Source organism: Notamacropus eugenii, chromosome 5, assembly GCF_028372415.1.
Source record: "Notamacropus eugenii isolate mMacEug1 chromosome 5, mMacEug1.pri_v2, whole genome shotgun sequence".
Lineage (NCBI taxonomy): Eukaryota > Metazoa > Chordata > Mammalia > Diprotodontia > Macropodidae > Notamacropus > Notamacropus eugenii.
The window spans coordinates 380,639,812-380,656,254 of NC_092876.1; the positions used below are offsets into that span (position 1 = coordinate 380,639,812).

The window sequence follows — 16,443 nt, forward strand, 5'->3', positions numbered from 1 at the left end:
GACACTATATCTTTGCTAATTAGTTTTTACCTTTTGCCTCAAGAAAATCAAAAAATCTCATCTGGAAGAAGAAGATGAGCTTTCTTCTGAATAGGGATGTTGTTGTTGAATCTGACCCTTTGTGACCCCATTTGGGATTTTCTTTTTTTTTAATTTTAGTTAAATTATTTTATTTGTTTTCAGTGTTCGACAATCACTTCCATATATCTTAGATTTTTTCCCCTCCCCCTCATTCCCCATTCCCTCCCTACACCCTCCCTGAGATGGCGTACAGTCTTATATAGGTTTTACACACACTTTCCTATTAAATACATGTTGCATAGAAGAATTAAAATAAATGGGAGAAACCATAAAACAAAACAAAACATAATACAAAAGAAAATGGCCTGTTTCTACCTGCAATCCAATTCCATAGTTCTTTCTCTGGATATGGAAGGTGTTTTGTCTCGAGTCTATTGGGAATTTTTTAAGACCATGCATTTCAATGAAGTACTAAGTCTACCAGAAAAATTCCTCACGCCCTGTGGTTGTTGCTGTGTACGAAGTTCTCCTGGCTCTGCTCCTTTCACTCAGCATCAGTTCATATAAGTGTTTCCAGGCTTCTCTGAAGTCTTCCTGTTCATCATTCCTCATAGCACAATAGTATTCCATTACATTCATATAACACAACTTGTACAAGAATACATGTCATTCCCCAATTGGTAAATGGTCAAATTTGAGTTCCTGAGAGGAACAGTAAGGAAGCCAGAGTCACTACAGCTTGGCCATGCTCTGGGCTCAGTGATGCTATGCTATGTGGATGACTTTGATGTTAGAGGGAAAAATTCTGATAATAAGAGCTTGACTGCTTCAGAGGGTGGTGGATTCCCCTTCTCGGCAGGTCTCTGAGCCAAGGCTGGATGACCACTTGTGTTTATTGAATGGGAATTTTTTTTCAGATATAGGTTGAACTAGATACTCCTTCCAATGCTGAAATTGCGACTCTGATTCTGAATTCACTCCTTTCGTGTTGCTCCGACTTTCTAAGAGGACATTCTCCTCATTATTCCCTCTCCCCCACCTTTATATCCAAGCTATTGCTATGGCCTATCCATTTCACCTTTGCAACATCTCTCAAATATGCCACCTTCTTTCCTCTGATGTTGCCACCACTCTGGTGTAAACCCTCATCACTTCGTGCCCTGATTATTTCAATAGTCTGGTAGTGAGTATGCCTTCCTCAAGTGTTTCCTCACTCCAGTACATTCTTCATTCAACCACTAAAGTAATTTTCCTAAAACACTAGTCTAATCATGTGGCTGTACCCCCTCACTCAATAAACTCCAGTGGTTTCCTGTTACTTTGAAGAACAAATGCAAAATCCTCCATTTGGCATTCAAAACCCTTTATAAACTAGTCCCCTCTTATCTTTCCAATTTTCTTACACCTTACTCCCTAATGACAGGGTATGGGCCCAAGCTGAGACTTTTGTCCCTTGTCCCAAAAGAGTTTTAGTCCCTTTTGTCTAAAGGGCCGTGGAAAACCTCACCTTGAAAGCTCCTTGAGTTTCCCCACTTGATCTCTCTTGTGAGGCCCATAATGTTATACTTCTCTTGTCTCTTTGACTTTGTCAAAATCCCATTCTCCAGACTACTGGCCACTCTCATTAACACCCTTCCTAGATTCAGATCTTTAGTCACCCCAGGGTACTGGTCATTCCCATCAAGATCCTACCTCTAGATACCCCAGGATACTAACCATTCCCATCAAGACAGTCCTTGGAACCCGCAGACTATGTAGCCACACCTGTATTCTTCCCTCAGTCTTTCTGTAAATAAGATCCGTCTTGTTTCCAAACAAGTGCTCAGATTCTATCTAACCTGATTATATTAGCATTACGGAGAGGCCTATTCATTGAATGAGTATATCTCATTCAAGTGAGAATGTGATAAGACCTTAGCCTAAAATGGCAAGGATCTCACATTGCATCCTGGGCCTTCTTCAGTCATCCTGATGAATATCAGTCCACTGGACCCATATGGCTCTGGAGGAGAAAGTGAGGCTGGTGACCTTGCACAGTCCTCCCTCACTCAAATCAAAATCAACTGCAAGTCATATCATCATTTCCCTGACCTCATGGTCCTCTTCCAAAATGGACAAACACAAGCATTACAAAGGCTCAAAGTTCAATCTGGCCTGCTGACATTAGCTATACAAATGCTCAGATTCCTTAAAAGTCTACCCAATTTTGAGGATCTTTAATAAATTTTTTCTTTGGCTGAAAGAAGGCTTGGATCAAATTCATTTGGGCAGGACCTGGCATGTCGCTATTTTGGGGTCCTGAGCACCCCTAACCTCAACACCTGACACATACTCTTCAGTCCAGTGACTCTGGCTTCCTGGCTGTTTTTACAAACAAGACACTCTAGATCTTGGCTTCAGGCACTCTATCTATCCTCCATGCCTGAAGTGCTCTCCCTCCAACTACTGATCTTGGGACTTTAAATTCCAAGGAATTTTTTTTAAATGAAGCATTCCCAAACTGCTCTTAATTCTAGTGCTTTCCCTTTTTAAATTATGTCCTATTTATCCTGTCTATAACCTGCTTTGTATATATTTGTTCGCGTGCTTTCTCTCCTTGAAGGCAGGGACTGTCTTTTGACTCTTTGCATCCCCCACATTTAGCACAGTGATTGGCACATAGTAGGTACTTAATAAATGTTTATTGATTGATCCATTGATCTAAGACATTCAAGGATTTCTGCATAATTAGTACAACTGATTGATTGGTTTGAATTCTGGATGAACAATGCTACTAATGTCAAAGAATAACATTCTTTATTTCCTTCATGTGTGTTTTTTGAAAGCCATATTACCTTGGCTCTTGAAAATATTTGTGTCTGTTTCAGATGGTAAAGTTTTGCTAGTCTGGTCTTTGATTCTCTAGTTACCTCTGTGCCATTACTGGTGTTTTTCATCAAGTGGTTGATAGAATATGGTCAGTAAAATGAATTAAAAATAACATACATCAATTTCCTTGAGGTACCAACGCTTTTTATAAATCATATGACCAAAATGTATATGGACTTTAGAGAATTTAAGATTACTCTAACCCCATATGCCCATCAAAAATAACTTCTTTCGATTGAATTTGTATATTTCAATACTACCTAATTATCAAGATACACACATATTTAAGAAAGGAAAATTAGCATTGACAAAGTATCTTTCCTAGGCATCAGTGAACTGAACTGAGAGGCCACACATCTAATCTCACTGAGCCCAGAACATGGTCATGCCCTAGTGACTCTGGCTTCCTTGGACTTCGTCACACAAGACATTTCATTCCCACTATTTTCGCTGACTGTCTCCCATGCCAGGATCTTTCTCCCTCTTTCCCTCTGCCTCCTGGCTTCCCTGGTTTTTTCTTCAAGACTCGGCTAAAATTCTCACTTATGTAAAAAGTCTTTCCCAGTCTTTCTTAGTGTTAGTGCCTTCCCTTTGACATTATTTCCAATTTGTGATGTTTAAAAAGTTCAAGAGACATAGTTTCTAGGTAATTAATAATTTTATTAATAATATTAGCATAATACCATTAAAATGAATCAATGACATCCTCAAATGCCAAAGAGGAATCATAGAGATGGGCTCACAGTTTATATGCCCTTGGAAGAGTGGGAGTTCCTCAGGGTGGCAATCAATTCTGATTGGTTAACAATGAAAGAATGAATATTACAATGAGAGGTGGACCTGTTCTAAGGGGGGGGGGGGCTGGTGAATTTGATTATCATTTACTTCTAAATTACCCAGGTTGAGGCTATCTAATCGAAGAATTTATCCCCTCCCAAACCTGTGCAGGGCACAATGGGCTTCCCCACCTTTGATTAAATTCCTTGTAAGGTTGGGTGGAGTCTGAGCAAGATTGAGGAGAAAATTAATCAAATCTCATTATCATCAAAGTCCTGTATCTTGTATATATCTCCTTTGTGTTCAGTTGTTTGCCAGTGGTCTTTCCCCCACCTCATTAGACTATGAGGTCCTTGAGGGCAGGGGCAGTTTTTTGCCTTTCTTTGTATTCTCAGCATTCAGCACAACTCCTGGAACATAGTAGGTCCTTAAAAAATGCCTGGTGACTTGACTTGAAAAAAAAGGAGAGAAGAAATAAAGACCTTAGTAAGCTCGGAAAAGAAACCAGAGAAATGTGTACAGTGATCTGCGGCTCCCTCCCAAAGCAACTTTGGTGGAGCACATTTAGGCTCTTAGCTTGGTGTGAATGGAGGGAAGTAGACATGTTAGAGAGAGAGGCCAGCAGAGAAGAGAAGAGGAGGAAGATGATAGAGAGCTGCTCTTTGCAAAGGGAAGGAAATCAAAAGTATAAAGTTGCCTATTATGAGGCTCTCAAATGAAAAAAAAAGAGAGGGATATGTGGTCAATTAGGTCGCAAGCATAAAAAAAGTCTAGCTTTCTAGAACCTGAGCAAACAGATATCCTTCTCCCTAGTGAAGAGAGAAATGGAATTGGATTCAGAGGATCTGAAATCAAATCCTGCTTCTGATGCTTATGTCCTATGTGGTCTTGAGCAAGTCACAACTGTTTTGGATCTCAGGTTCCTCATCAGTAAAATGAAATTAGACTAGACAGCATCTTCAAACTTTAAGTCTTTGATTCTATGATTCAATGATGTACAAGGGTGAAAGGACTTCCCATGGAGGTGCTTCAAAATAAGTCGAGGTATTGACTAAAGCTGTCCTGTTGACTTTGTTGAGAACCACAGTCATTTATCAAGTGCTTACTGTGTGCAGGGCACCATGCTAAGCATCATTATCTTGATAACATGATTTTGTCCTGAAATCTGAAAATAAAGATTGAAAAGAAAAAGAAATCTAAGAGATAGAAATTACTACTTTTATCATCTCTGCAGAAAACATTTCCATATGAGATTATCAACACAACTGCCAATTGCAACTAGGCATTCTCTGAAAGCTGATCCTTCCTGAACTTGGATAATACATGTTGACTTTGGCAATGAAATGGGGACCACAGTGAAAGGTGTTACTGCTGTTAACAAGGGCAAATCACATTAGTCTTGGGAAAAGAACTACAGAGAACCCTTAGTTCTTCTGAAGGAATCTACATCATACTATAAAAATGCAGTAGCATATTTTTTCCTACTAGCACTGCTTTCTCAGAGACTGAAGGAGGAAAAAAACAAGCCCCACCCCATCCATCCATGATTGCTGGAATGGAGCAGGCAAATGTGGGAAGGCCAGGGTGTTCCCATCAAACAGCAGCATCTCTCTGAGCTGGGGAAGAGCACCCTGCACGTGGGAAATTCCAAAGGAGAATTACTGAGAGCAAGGGTCAGATTCTGGGATTAGAGACCCTGAGCCAAGCTTTGTCTTGTATTCTCTTCCTTAGCTCATGCAAATTGCATTTTCTTAAGCCTTTTTGGCAGGCATCTGTGCTTGCAAAGTCAAAGATAGAACTGAAACAATCACCCAGTTAATCTAACCAGAAAATACCCCAAATCTAATTGCTACAGTTATCTGGTCATTTATGCAGATTAATAATCATTTTTTTTCCTATTTTCCTAAGTGTAAGGATTGATTCTAATTTAGCATTTCTTTTTAAGTGGTATCTTAACTTTGAGGTCTATTTCCAAAGCCAAGGAAGGAACCATTAGTTTCTCTGTGGTTAAAAATAAAATAAAACAGAAGAGGAGAAGGGAGATCCAGTATAGGTAAAATCCCATCCCAACTGATACCTTGCAAAGAAGCTATTTTGTGGTCTCAGCAGATAGTGCATAGGATCAGGAGTTTGTTGATCTGATTACAACAGAGTGTTTATATCAAAACAAGTGCTTCACATTTCTGTAATGAAAGCACTTTGTGTGATAGGCAAAGAGAAGAGAAAATTGAGTTAGTTTATACATTACCAAGTTCCTGTCCCGAGGCAGACACTTAGTAACTGTGGTTAAAGGAAAGATATGTAACCTCTTAGAGTTTTACTACCCACCTCATTATTGTTGTCCAGTCTTTTTAGTTGTTTTCTACCCTCTGTGACCCCATTGAGGGTTTTCTTGGCAAAGATACTAGAGTGGTTTACCATTTCTTTCTCGAGCTCATTTTACAGATGAGGAAACTGAGGTAAATAGGTACAATGACTTGCTCAGGGTCACACAATTAGTAACTATCCGAGTCCAGATTTGAACTTAGGAAGAGAAGTCTTCCTAACTCCAGGCCCAGCGCTGTATCCACTACACCATGAAGCTGCGCCACCTACCTCACATGAGTTATCATTAACATTTCTTTTTTACCTAGCTTTTACAGCCCTCCCTCACTCAAAACAAAGTCAAATGCAAGTCATGTCATTATTTCTCTGATGGCATGGTCTTCTTCAGCAATGAAGGATGAACACACATAGATTTAGAGCTGGAAGGTACTTGAGAAGCTATGGAGTCTAGCTCCCTCCTTATACAAATAAGGAAACTAAGGTCCAAGCAGATTAAGGTATTTCTGGAGGGGGTCACACAACTAGTAAGAATCTGAGGAGGTATTTGAAGCCAAATGGTTTTGACCCCAAATCCATTGTTCTATGTGCTGCACTTCCCACACTCCAAGATGCTGCTTTTCATTCTCATTCACTTCCTCCTCCTTCAGACATCTCAAGCAATCTCACAAGTGATCCATCCACAACCGCTGATCACACAAAAGGAGGCTGGAGGTCAGAAAAGGAAATAAACCTCTCTAGTCCTTCTCCTAGTAGGTACCATCACTTTTTACTAGTCTAAGTCAGTGGAGAAAGGAAGACCTGAATTCAGCTTTATTTCCAGTTCCTGTGGATTGGGAATATAATTTTTAGCATCCTGTGTGGATTGGATTAGTCAAGTGCCACCAGAGCTCAAAGGGGATTTTGTCCATTTGACATGGCAATTATAAAACCATCTAAAGCATATTCTTAGTCAAAATAGAAATGTTGACTTGGGTGGAAGGACCCTAGTAATGTGGAATGATTGGAGAGCCCTGGGAACTGCCTTCTAAGCAGTTTTGTTAACTATGCCTCAGGGCAGCCTAGAAAGTGTGATAAACTTCCCACTCCTCTCCTCCTCTATGTATTCTGAGAGAGAAGCCTTGGTCATTCAGGGTTTTTAATTTGGTCTGGAGGGCTAGCTGTAATGCAGGTGGGCCTTCTTAATTCTGAGGGTTTTATTCTTTTGGAGTGTTTGTACTTTCACTCTGAGATAGGACAGGGAAATGAAAATTACCTTTTTTTTTCTTTAGAGACAACCCTTTAATTAAAAGAAACATGTTAAAAGTCTATAGTTGAACTCAAAACTTTGTGAAAATGAATGTTAAAAGTTAAATAAATAAATTTTTTTAAAAAGTGTATAGTTGACTCTTAGAGTTAGCATCTCCATAGAAACACGTAGAAAGAAAACCCCAAATTTATGACTGATAAGCAATGCAGACACCTTGAACTGAAAATACCAACTAAAGTTTTGTGGGGAGATTTTGTTATTTAAGCCAGCTTTCTCACTGATGTGCACTTTCAATTAAGGTTTTTGAGAGTCACATTCATAACCATCATCTTTAATTTTTCTAAATGCAAATTTCTATTTGGTAAGAATACAAAGAAAATAGTCATCTTTGAGTCATTTATTAGGACGTTTATTTCTAGAGTAGCTGTATGGAGGAAATAAATTCTGCCAAATGTACAGGAGATCTTCCTGGGAAGAAGAAGTGGATTTTTTGAATTTCTAGAAATTAAAAGAGCAATTTTGTTTATACGAATAGCATGACATTTGTACTACTTACAAATAGAGAAACATCTGGACCAGAGCATGTAACCATAGAACTCCTTGAAGAGCTACAAAACTAGGCTATCACTTGGTTTTTTCCTTTAGTCAAGAGCAAATGAGCAATTACATGCCTACGTGCATGCATGCATACACATGTGTGTATACAGACATATACAGATATGTCTGTATGTCGCATCCATTAACACAAAATATGGCAGCTAGGTGATACCATAGTGCATAGAGTGACAGGCCTGGAGTCTTCCTGAATTCATCTTCCTGAGTTCAAATATAGCTTCACTTACTAGCTAGCTATGTGACCCTAGGAAAGTCATTTAACCCTATTTGCCCCCATTTCCTCATCTATAAAATGAGCTGGAAAAGGAAATGGCAAACTACTACAGTATCTTTGCCAGGAAAACCTCACAAGGGACCACAAAGAGCTGGACATGACTGAAAAAATAACAGAACAACAGATACAATCTACACATTTCTTATTGGCCATCCATTTTGCTCTGTACTATACTCGGCACCACGGGAAGTTGTTTTGTGCTCTTAGAGCTAAAACCCAATCCATTTGGAAGGAACAGAGAAAAGGAAGAACTGAGAGACAAGAGATCATAAGATCATAGATCTAGAGCTGGGAGACATTTCAGAGACCATTTAATCCAGCCTCCTCAGTTTACAGATGAGGAAACGGGTCCAGAGAATTGATGAGCCATGGTTACACAGGTACTAAGTGGAAGAGTCTGGCTTCGAAACCACTGCTTCTGACCCCAAATCCTTTCCAATGTACCAGGCATTCAAATCCTTCAAGAACAGGAACAATAGAGCAGTGGAAGTATATGCATAGCATTCAACCGTACATATAAGCAGTGTAACTTGTAACAAATTCTGTGAGGGTTTGTTGGAATGATAAGAGTAACTGGAGCCAACTCATGATGTGAATGCTTCACAGAGGAATGGCTCTTGGGGGATGTTTTTGAAGGGGGAGGGGGTGTGTGTTTTAATGAAGAGGAAGTAGAGGGGGTGTTCCAGGTTTGGGAAAAATGGAATGAGCAAATACTCAGAGGCAGGAACAGATGAGTCATGTATGAGGACAGTAAGTTGGCTTCCTTAGCTGGCTTTACTTGTTGGAGCATAGCAAGAATACCACATTTAAGTTATGGGGGAGGAGAGAAAGAAAGGGGAAGGACAGAAACCAAAGGAAGAATGTGGAACTAGATTGGGAAACGCAAGACCTCATTGACACCTGGGCTGCTGGACCAATCTTTTTCTCCTCTCTTCACTTTAATTTCCTCATCTCAGCAAGTTAGGGTGAATAGAAGACCAACTTTGGAGTCAGAAAGACCTACGTTCAAGTCTTGCCTCTGACACTTATTAGCTGTATGGCCATGGGCAAATCATTTAATTTTTCCATGCTCTTTAAGACTAAATTAAAGAAATAGAAGTATGTTCAGAATGGTTTTACTTATGTAAACATTTTTGTTCAATGGTGGGGGCTGCAGGGAGAAAAAAGGAAAAAAAGAAAGTTACATGATAACTTTAATATATATTTAAAAGGTAGCAAATTGTATACAATAGATTTGCAGTTTCATGTGCAATGATTTTTTTCCCTATTTTACTACTATGGAAATGCTTGTTTTATATCTTAAGTTTAGAAAAAAATAAATAACATTTTAAAGACATAATTGTATATTTAGTGGAATCATCTGTGTGGATGAAAAAGAGGACTAGTCTAGGAGGCAGGTTAGTTAAAGGTCCTTAATTCACCTTATTTATTTATTTGTTTGTTTTTACAGTGTCATGGTTGTTTTTGACAGTCTGATAAAACTTATGGATATCTCTTTAGGATAATGTTTTTAGATGCATTAAATAAAAGGCATAAAAGTACAAAGCAAACAAGTTATATTGAAACCCTGTATTGAAATATGGTTATCAAAACTTTAAAATTCAAGACTCCAAGTTAAGAACCTCTGTTGTGGTAGAGAGTAGCTAGGTGGCACAGTGGATAGAGTACCGGGCCTAGAATGAGGAAGATTCATCTTCCTGAGTTCATATGTGGCTGTATAATCTTGGGCAAGTCACTTAACCCTGTTTGCCTCAGTTTTCTTATTTGTAGGATGAGCTGGAGAAGAAAATGGCAAACTACTCTGGTATCTTTTCCAAGAAAATCTCAAAAGGGGGTCACGAAGAGTTAGGCATGACTTAAAAACAAGTCAAGAACAATGGCTTTCCAGTTCCGAATCTAGCACTAAATGCATTACAGTACTTCCCTGCCTCTAAATTTGTAGATGCCTCTACATTTTATCCAGGAGAAAATTAAGATTCACAGAATTTAACTTGCACAAGGATACCTAGTTACTAAATAGCAGACCTTGGATCTGAGTGTGGTATATACCGTGATGCTTAACAGCTATGGTTCCTTCATTGTATTAACAGTTCTCTGACTCCTTTTTTTTTTTTTTTTTTGATTCTTGATTGTTCTGCCCTGTTAGACCCAGTCCTGGGTAACTCTGACTTTGCATTTTCTTCACTTCTACTTCTGAGAAGTCCAGAACTTCTAGAGGAAGTCATGAAAGCTTTATAACTAGGTTTGTTACCAAATTATACTATCTAACTTCATCTGGACCTCACAGCATTTTTAATTTATCTATGATTGTTTCTCTGTCACATTATTCACAACCATCACCCTTTCACCTCATGACCCCATTCTACTCCCAGGTACCTCATCTTTTGCTTTGATCTTACTATTTTACTGGAAACATAGCAGCTTCTCTCTTTTGTATCTCAAAACCTTGCTATGTCTTCAACCCGCTTCTCCACTCTTACTGAAGAGCATGGGGTATCCCCCATCCAGAAAGGCAGCTCTTCCTATTCCTTGGTTCACCATATTGGTGCTAGACTTAGTGTGGACATCAGATGGACTTAGCACGCTGCAACTCAAAACCCCAGAGTTCAACTGATTACAATCTTCAGCTTTCTCAGAAGCAAGGGTTATAGACATATCTCACCACTCTCAAATGGGTCTCCTAGATGAGATCATTAACTATTCAAAACTTTTGACCTAAAGTGGAAGATGAATACTTATTGTCTATAGACCAATGGTGTCAAACTCAAATAGAAATGGGGGCCACCAAATAATATATGAGGATCCCTGTGGGCCTCATATTGACTTCGAACACTACATACTCACATTATTTATGTCCTGTTGCACTTTTATTTATTTTGTTAAATATTTCCCAATTACAATATAATCTGGCTCAGGTTGCACTCTGGAGTGTTGTAAGCCATGAATTCCATAGGCAGGCATGTTTGACATCTCTGCTCTCGACTATGAAATGCCCTTGAATACATAACCAATCAAACTAGTTCTTTAGTATACACATTCTGGGCAGACACTACAGATGAACAGTCCAATAGGAAGAATATAGGCGGGGTTGCATTTGGGATATAAGATAACATTTTCAGTGACCTCATACTGCTCTATGAAACAAAATTATTTTTAACTTGTATATTCTTCTAATGATGCTCTGTGGCTGTGCATCAGGGACCACAATCTTCAAAGAATAAAAATTATCACTGGTTCCAAGAGCACTGGCAAAAATTGGGATGGATATAAGCAGACTATAGTACATTACCAGTAATCACATATATAGACGTAATGCAAAAGATAACATCTATGAATGGAAAGGAGGCGGGCTATTTATGGACAGAGGGCAAGGAACACCAGGTGGATTTCCTAAGTGATAGCCTTAAAGGTTAAAGACATGGAGGAAAGTCCTCTAGTATGTTAGGCAGACATTTTAAGGAGAATTTATGGCAAAACATGAACAAGAATTACACGAGATTATTGAAATCTGCATGATTGGGGGAAATACTCATTTTGATAAGATTATAGATTCAGTGAAGAGTGGAAATAGAATCATTCTTAGTCCTAGTTTCTGCACATACAGTAAGCACTTAATGAATTACCTTTTTTTTATTGCTTTCAATTTCACTCTATCAGGGATTACTTTACATTGTATAGATAGTTAATTTTCACTGGCCCAGTATCATCTCAGTAAACATAAATGCAATTTGGAAATTACTCATCCTTTTTTGTTGTTTATGATACTTAACTGTTTAAAAAAATGAAATAAAAATCAATAACCATTTCCTGAAAATTGCTTCCTGTTAAGAAGTATAGAATCTTCACTCTTCATCACTCCTGAAAGATGGCTCAATGCTGTTATTCATGCCTCTCTGCCAGTACTCTTATGAAGTCCCACATAAGGTCACAGCTACTTTAAACCCAGGGCAGAAAAAGTTTCCAGTCCCAAAAGATCATTCTTTGACCTTCTATCTAAACAAGAGGAAGATTACATTGCTTTTGCTAATGATAAATTTTGGTTGATTAAGTCTTGATGCTCATTAAACCAATTACATTGAAGGATAGTGACTTTGAGTAAAAGCAGGCATGGTAAAAACAAACTAAGAAAAGAACTCTTCTAAGAAAAGGATTCTTGGGTCACACCAGAATAGGGACAATTTTGCATATGACTGGTTTAGATTTATATTCATCCCTCTGAAGAGGAAAACAGTGTGTGAAAGTATGTCATAGCTAAAAAATGTGATTGTGTATATGGTATCATTTTTTTAAAAAAATTAAGCAGCTTTTTCTCTTCCACACTATTGCAGATTTTCCCAGGAAAAGAAGAGGTTCCCTTATTTCTACAAACCATAGTTTTCTGTTTCACATCTTATCTCTGTGTTTATTAACAGAAGTGGCATGACTCTCCTTTTCCAGGTCCTCACAACTCAGAAACACAAACTCTGGGGCCACCAATGAGATATAATCCCTTGACATCCAATCTGGAAGCCGGGCAAGATGAATAACTTTTGTCCACTAAAGATCCTCATACAACTTCCCTCCATAAGCTTACAACAGCTTTGTCTCTGTTGGAATAATAATTTGTCCTTAAATAGCTTCATTTTTATTTTATTTATTTATTTGCATCTAAACATTAGAAAACCATAAAAGTCACGTTCAACAGTTTCCCCTGAGCTATTCCATTTAGAGTTACTCTGACTTAGTGACCTCCATCTCCTGCTAATAAACTCTGGGTTTAGTATTGAGGAAAATATGCAGTTGATCTGGATTAGGAGATAACAAATTTAGGGTGTTGAGGAGGGCATTTGAGAGAGCCAGACATGAAGTCACCTGCTGAAAGTGAATGAATGGTTCAAGATAAAAGTTCAAGGAGAATGAAAAAATTTTTAAATAGACATTGTGAAATAAGGAAAACAATGTAGATGAGTTTAAAATTTCTGAGCATCGTTGAAAGTCCGACAAAGATTAGATAGCATTCAATCAATACAATTCCATGAGTTCCTCCAGAAAGGTTCGAGTAGTTCCTTCATTTTACAGATGAGAAATATGATGTCCTCAGTCAGTCCACATCTGGCTGACTTGATCAGTATCTCTGACACCCTATACATTTTCTTTAAAGCAGAGGGCTCTGAGACATTATCAATATGTCTATCACTGAAATATGATAATTGTCTTAGAGACCTTTAAAGCATATCCTCTACGTACCACTGCATCTGTTACTGCAGGAAAGTAAGTTTAAGATTACTTAGCAACTCAGCTCTTTTTGTGGTGGCAAAGAACTGGAAATTGAAGGAAACTGCCCATCAATTGGGGAATGGCTGAACAACTTGTGGTATGTGATTGTGATAGAATACTATTGTGCTATAAGAAATGATGAGCAGGATAGTTTCAGAAAATCCTCGAAAGACTTACACAAAGTGGTGCAAAGTGAAGTGAGTAGAAACAAAAGAACACTGTACATGTGACAGCAATATTATATCATAATTTGTGAGTGACTTAGCTCTTCTCAACAGTACAGTGATAGAAGATAATTCTGGATCAAAATTGTCATCCACCTCCAGAGAAAGAACTGATGAAGTCTGATACAGATGAAAGCATACTTTTTAAAAACTTTATTTTTTTCTGGTTTTTGTTGTTGTTGTTATTATCCTGTGTTCTCTTTGGCAGCAAGGCTAATATGGAAATATATTTTGCATGGCTGCACATGTATAATCTATGTTAACATGCTTGTCTTCCCAAAGAGGAGGAAGGGAAGGTAGAGAAGGATGTAATTTGGAACTCAAAAATTATTTTTAAAATGTTAAAAATTGTTTTCACATGAAACTGAGTAAAAAATAAACTGAGATCTCAACATGGATGACAGTGTCTATGGGTAATCATGTTTCTGAGTGACTGATGTAGGGTGAAAGTGAAAGTCAGAACAATACTACTAATAGACCATTACTACAAAGAGATCAAAGAAAAAAAGGACTTATAGGTACAAGAATATTTATAGCTGCTTCCTTTGTGACAGAAATTGGGGAATGGGTGAACAAATGATGATATAGGTATGTGATAAAATTCTATTGTACTATAAGAAATGAGGAAAGAAATGGTTTCAGAAAAATCTGGATGGACATGTATGAACTGATGGAAAGTGAGGTTAGTAGAATCAAGACAACAATTTATACAATGCCAACAACAACTTTGAATGACTCACGGACTCTGATCCATGCAGTGACCAACCACTATTCCAGAGGACTCTTGATGAAATGTGCCACCCACCTCCTGGCAGAGGTAAACTTAGGGTGCAGAATGAGATATATTTTTTGACATGGCCAATGTGAGGATTTATTTTGTTTGACTATGCACATTTATTGCAAGAGTTTTTCTTTTCTTTTCTTTTTTCTCAGTGGCAAGATTGAGATAAGGGAAGGGGATGGGAGAGAAAATATAATTTTAAGTGAAAAAATATAATTTTAAATTAAAAAAATATAGTAATGTTAACATTGGAAATATGAAGGTCAGAGGACTCTAAAGTCAAGGTGCTTTCTTTTAACAAAGACTAAGTATGATTGTAGTCAACAAAGCAATAATCTCTTTTTATGATACTTAAAACTGCCTTTTATTTCTGTAGTCTCTCAAAAAAAAACCCCACATGCCATAATTCCATACTCTTCTATGCTATTTCTCCTTAATATTCTTTTCTACTTGTTTTTATTCCTTCAGGTCCCTCCAGATCTCCAGAATGAAGTTTTGATCAGCCTATTAGAGACTGACCCTGATGTTGTGGACTATTTACTCAGAAGAAAAGCTTCCCAATCATCGTGAGTTCTCTTGTTTTCTATCCTCTAACTTCGTGTTGGGAATTTCCGTTTCTTTTGGGAAGAATTAGAAAGGTTGCCAGTTTCCACGGCATTTTGTGCTCTCTTTCTAAACATAGGCTGTTCCCACACAGGACAAAGTTTAGTGGAGACTTGGCAAGCATCTGACTGACTTGATTGATGCAAACACCCAGACCAGAAAATTTAGACAAAAAATTCCACTTTAGCGACTTACCTTGATCATGGAACCCTATTGCTAGCCAGATCTCCACTTCATTTCATCTTAGTAGATACAGCATTAGAACATTTCCTCTTTTAATTACATTGACTTTGCTAAGGAAATTAGGCATTTCCCGGGTTGTTTAGGTTCTTTTGGACATATTTCTTGGATGGGGGAGGGGAGTAAGAACCAAGTGTTATCTAGTAAGAGCTCCAAGGCACATTGATGTCTACCATTAAAATAATAGGGTAGCTGTTTCTTAGAGGCGTTTAAAGCATACCTTCCTTATGATGCCATTTTACTTATTACTATAGAGCTTACATACTGCTGAAAGGATATGCTGAAGATATGCTTTAGGAGAACCCCACTTATCTGAGTTATGTGTACACTCTAGTCAATCTGTTACTTATTAAATGCTGTCATGCATTTTAAAATTTATTGTTTCTATTTATAAAAATGTGTTCTGGGTCACTGAATGCACACATTAAACACTATGCACTTGGTTTTAATAAATGAAATTAAATCCATGTAAAATTCCATGCCCTGTATGCTTGAACTTTGTATTACACAAAATAGTATGGCTATTAAGGACTCATTTGATTGATTTGATCAAGGTCAACAGTTGAATCAGTTAATTCATACAAGTAACTTTAGAATTTTCACATTTGTTTAGGTACTTTGAGGAATATATAAGATATAAAAAAGGCTGAAGTGCTAGCAGATAGTACTAAGGGCTCTGAACTGCATCCAGTATGTCTATAACTGAAATAGGATAGTTGTATTTTTGAGAGCTGGAAAGCATACCTTACATGCACCATTGCACTTTGGACTATAGAGCATATTCATCGCTGAACTACTTAAACATAGCCCAAAGGGTTAAAAAGAAGGCAGGCCCTCAATTATTGGTACTAATTATCCTGTTGGCCAAATTAATGAATAAATGTCAAATTTTCCATATAAATATTCAAAATAAAATCACCTCCAATCATGAGGAATGTCATTATGGGGGGGAGGGAGGGAAGGCTGTAATGTATAGCATCACAAAAATGTTCTGATCTCTCTATATGACTGTATAATGTTTATTATTACTTAAAATATGTAAGAGACAGAGTGGTATCTATTCAAGTATCTCTTTCCCTTTCTTCTTTTTAAAGAACCAAACTCCAGTATAAAAAACTGTTTTACTAGAGTATTTTGAGGAATTTGTAGAAAAGCAAGGATAACATACCATAGGTCTCCCTCCTCCTTCTTTCAATTGCCTTTAGGTCTCCCT

The 16,443-nt window shown here is 37.8% G+C and overlaps 1 protein-coding gene across 4 annotated transcripts in view; it reads left to right on the top strand.

The window, feature by feature from the left end:
• The window catches only part of ARHGAP6 (Rho GTPase activating protein 6), a 660,040-nt gene that overhangs the window by 625,989 nt on the left and 17,608 nt on the right, over positions 1 to 16,443 (top strand). For all 4 annotated transcript variants that reach the window (XM_072614378.1, XM_072614379.1, XM_072614381.1 and 1 more), the window contains exon 10: positions 14,856 to 14,953. In XM_072614378.1, the coding sequence (XP_072470479.1) occupies positions 14,856 to 14,953 (98 nt within the window). The remainder of the gene's footprint in view (positions 1 to 14,855; positions 14,954 to 16,443) is intronic.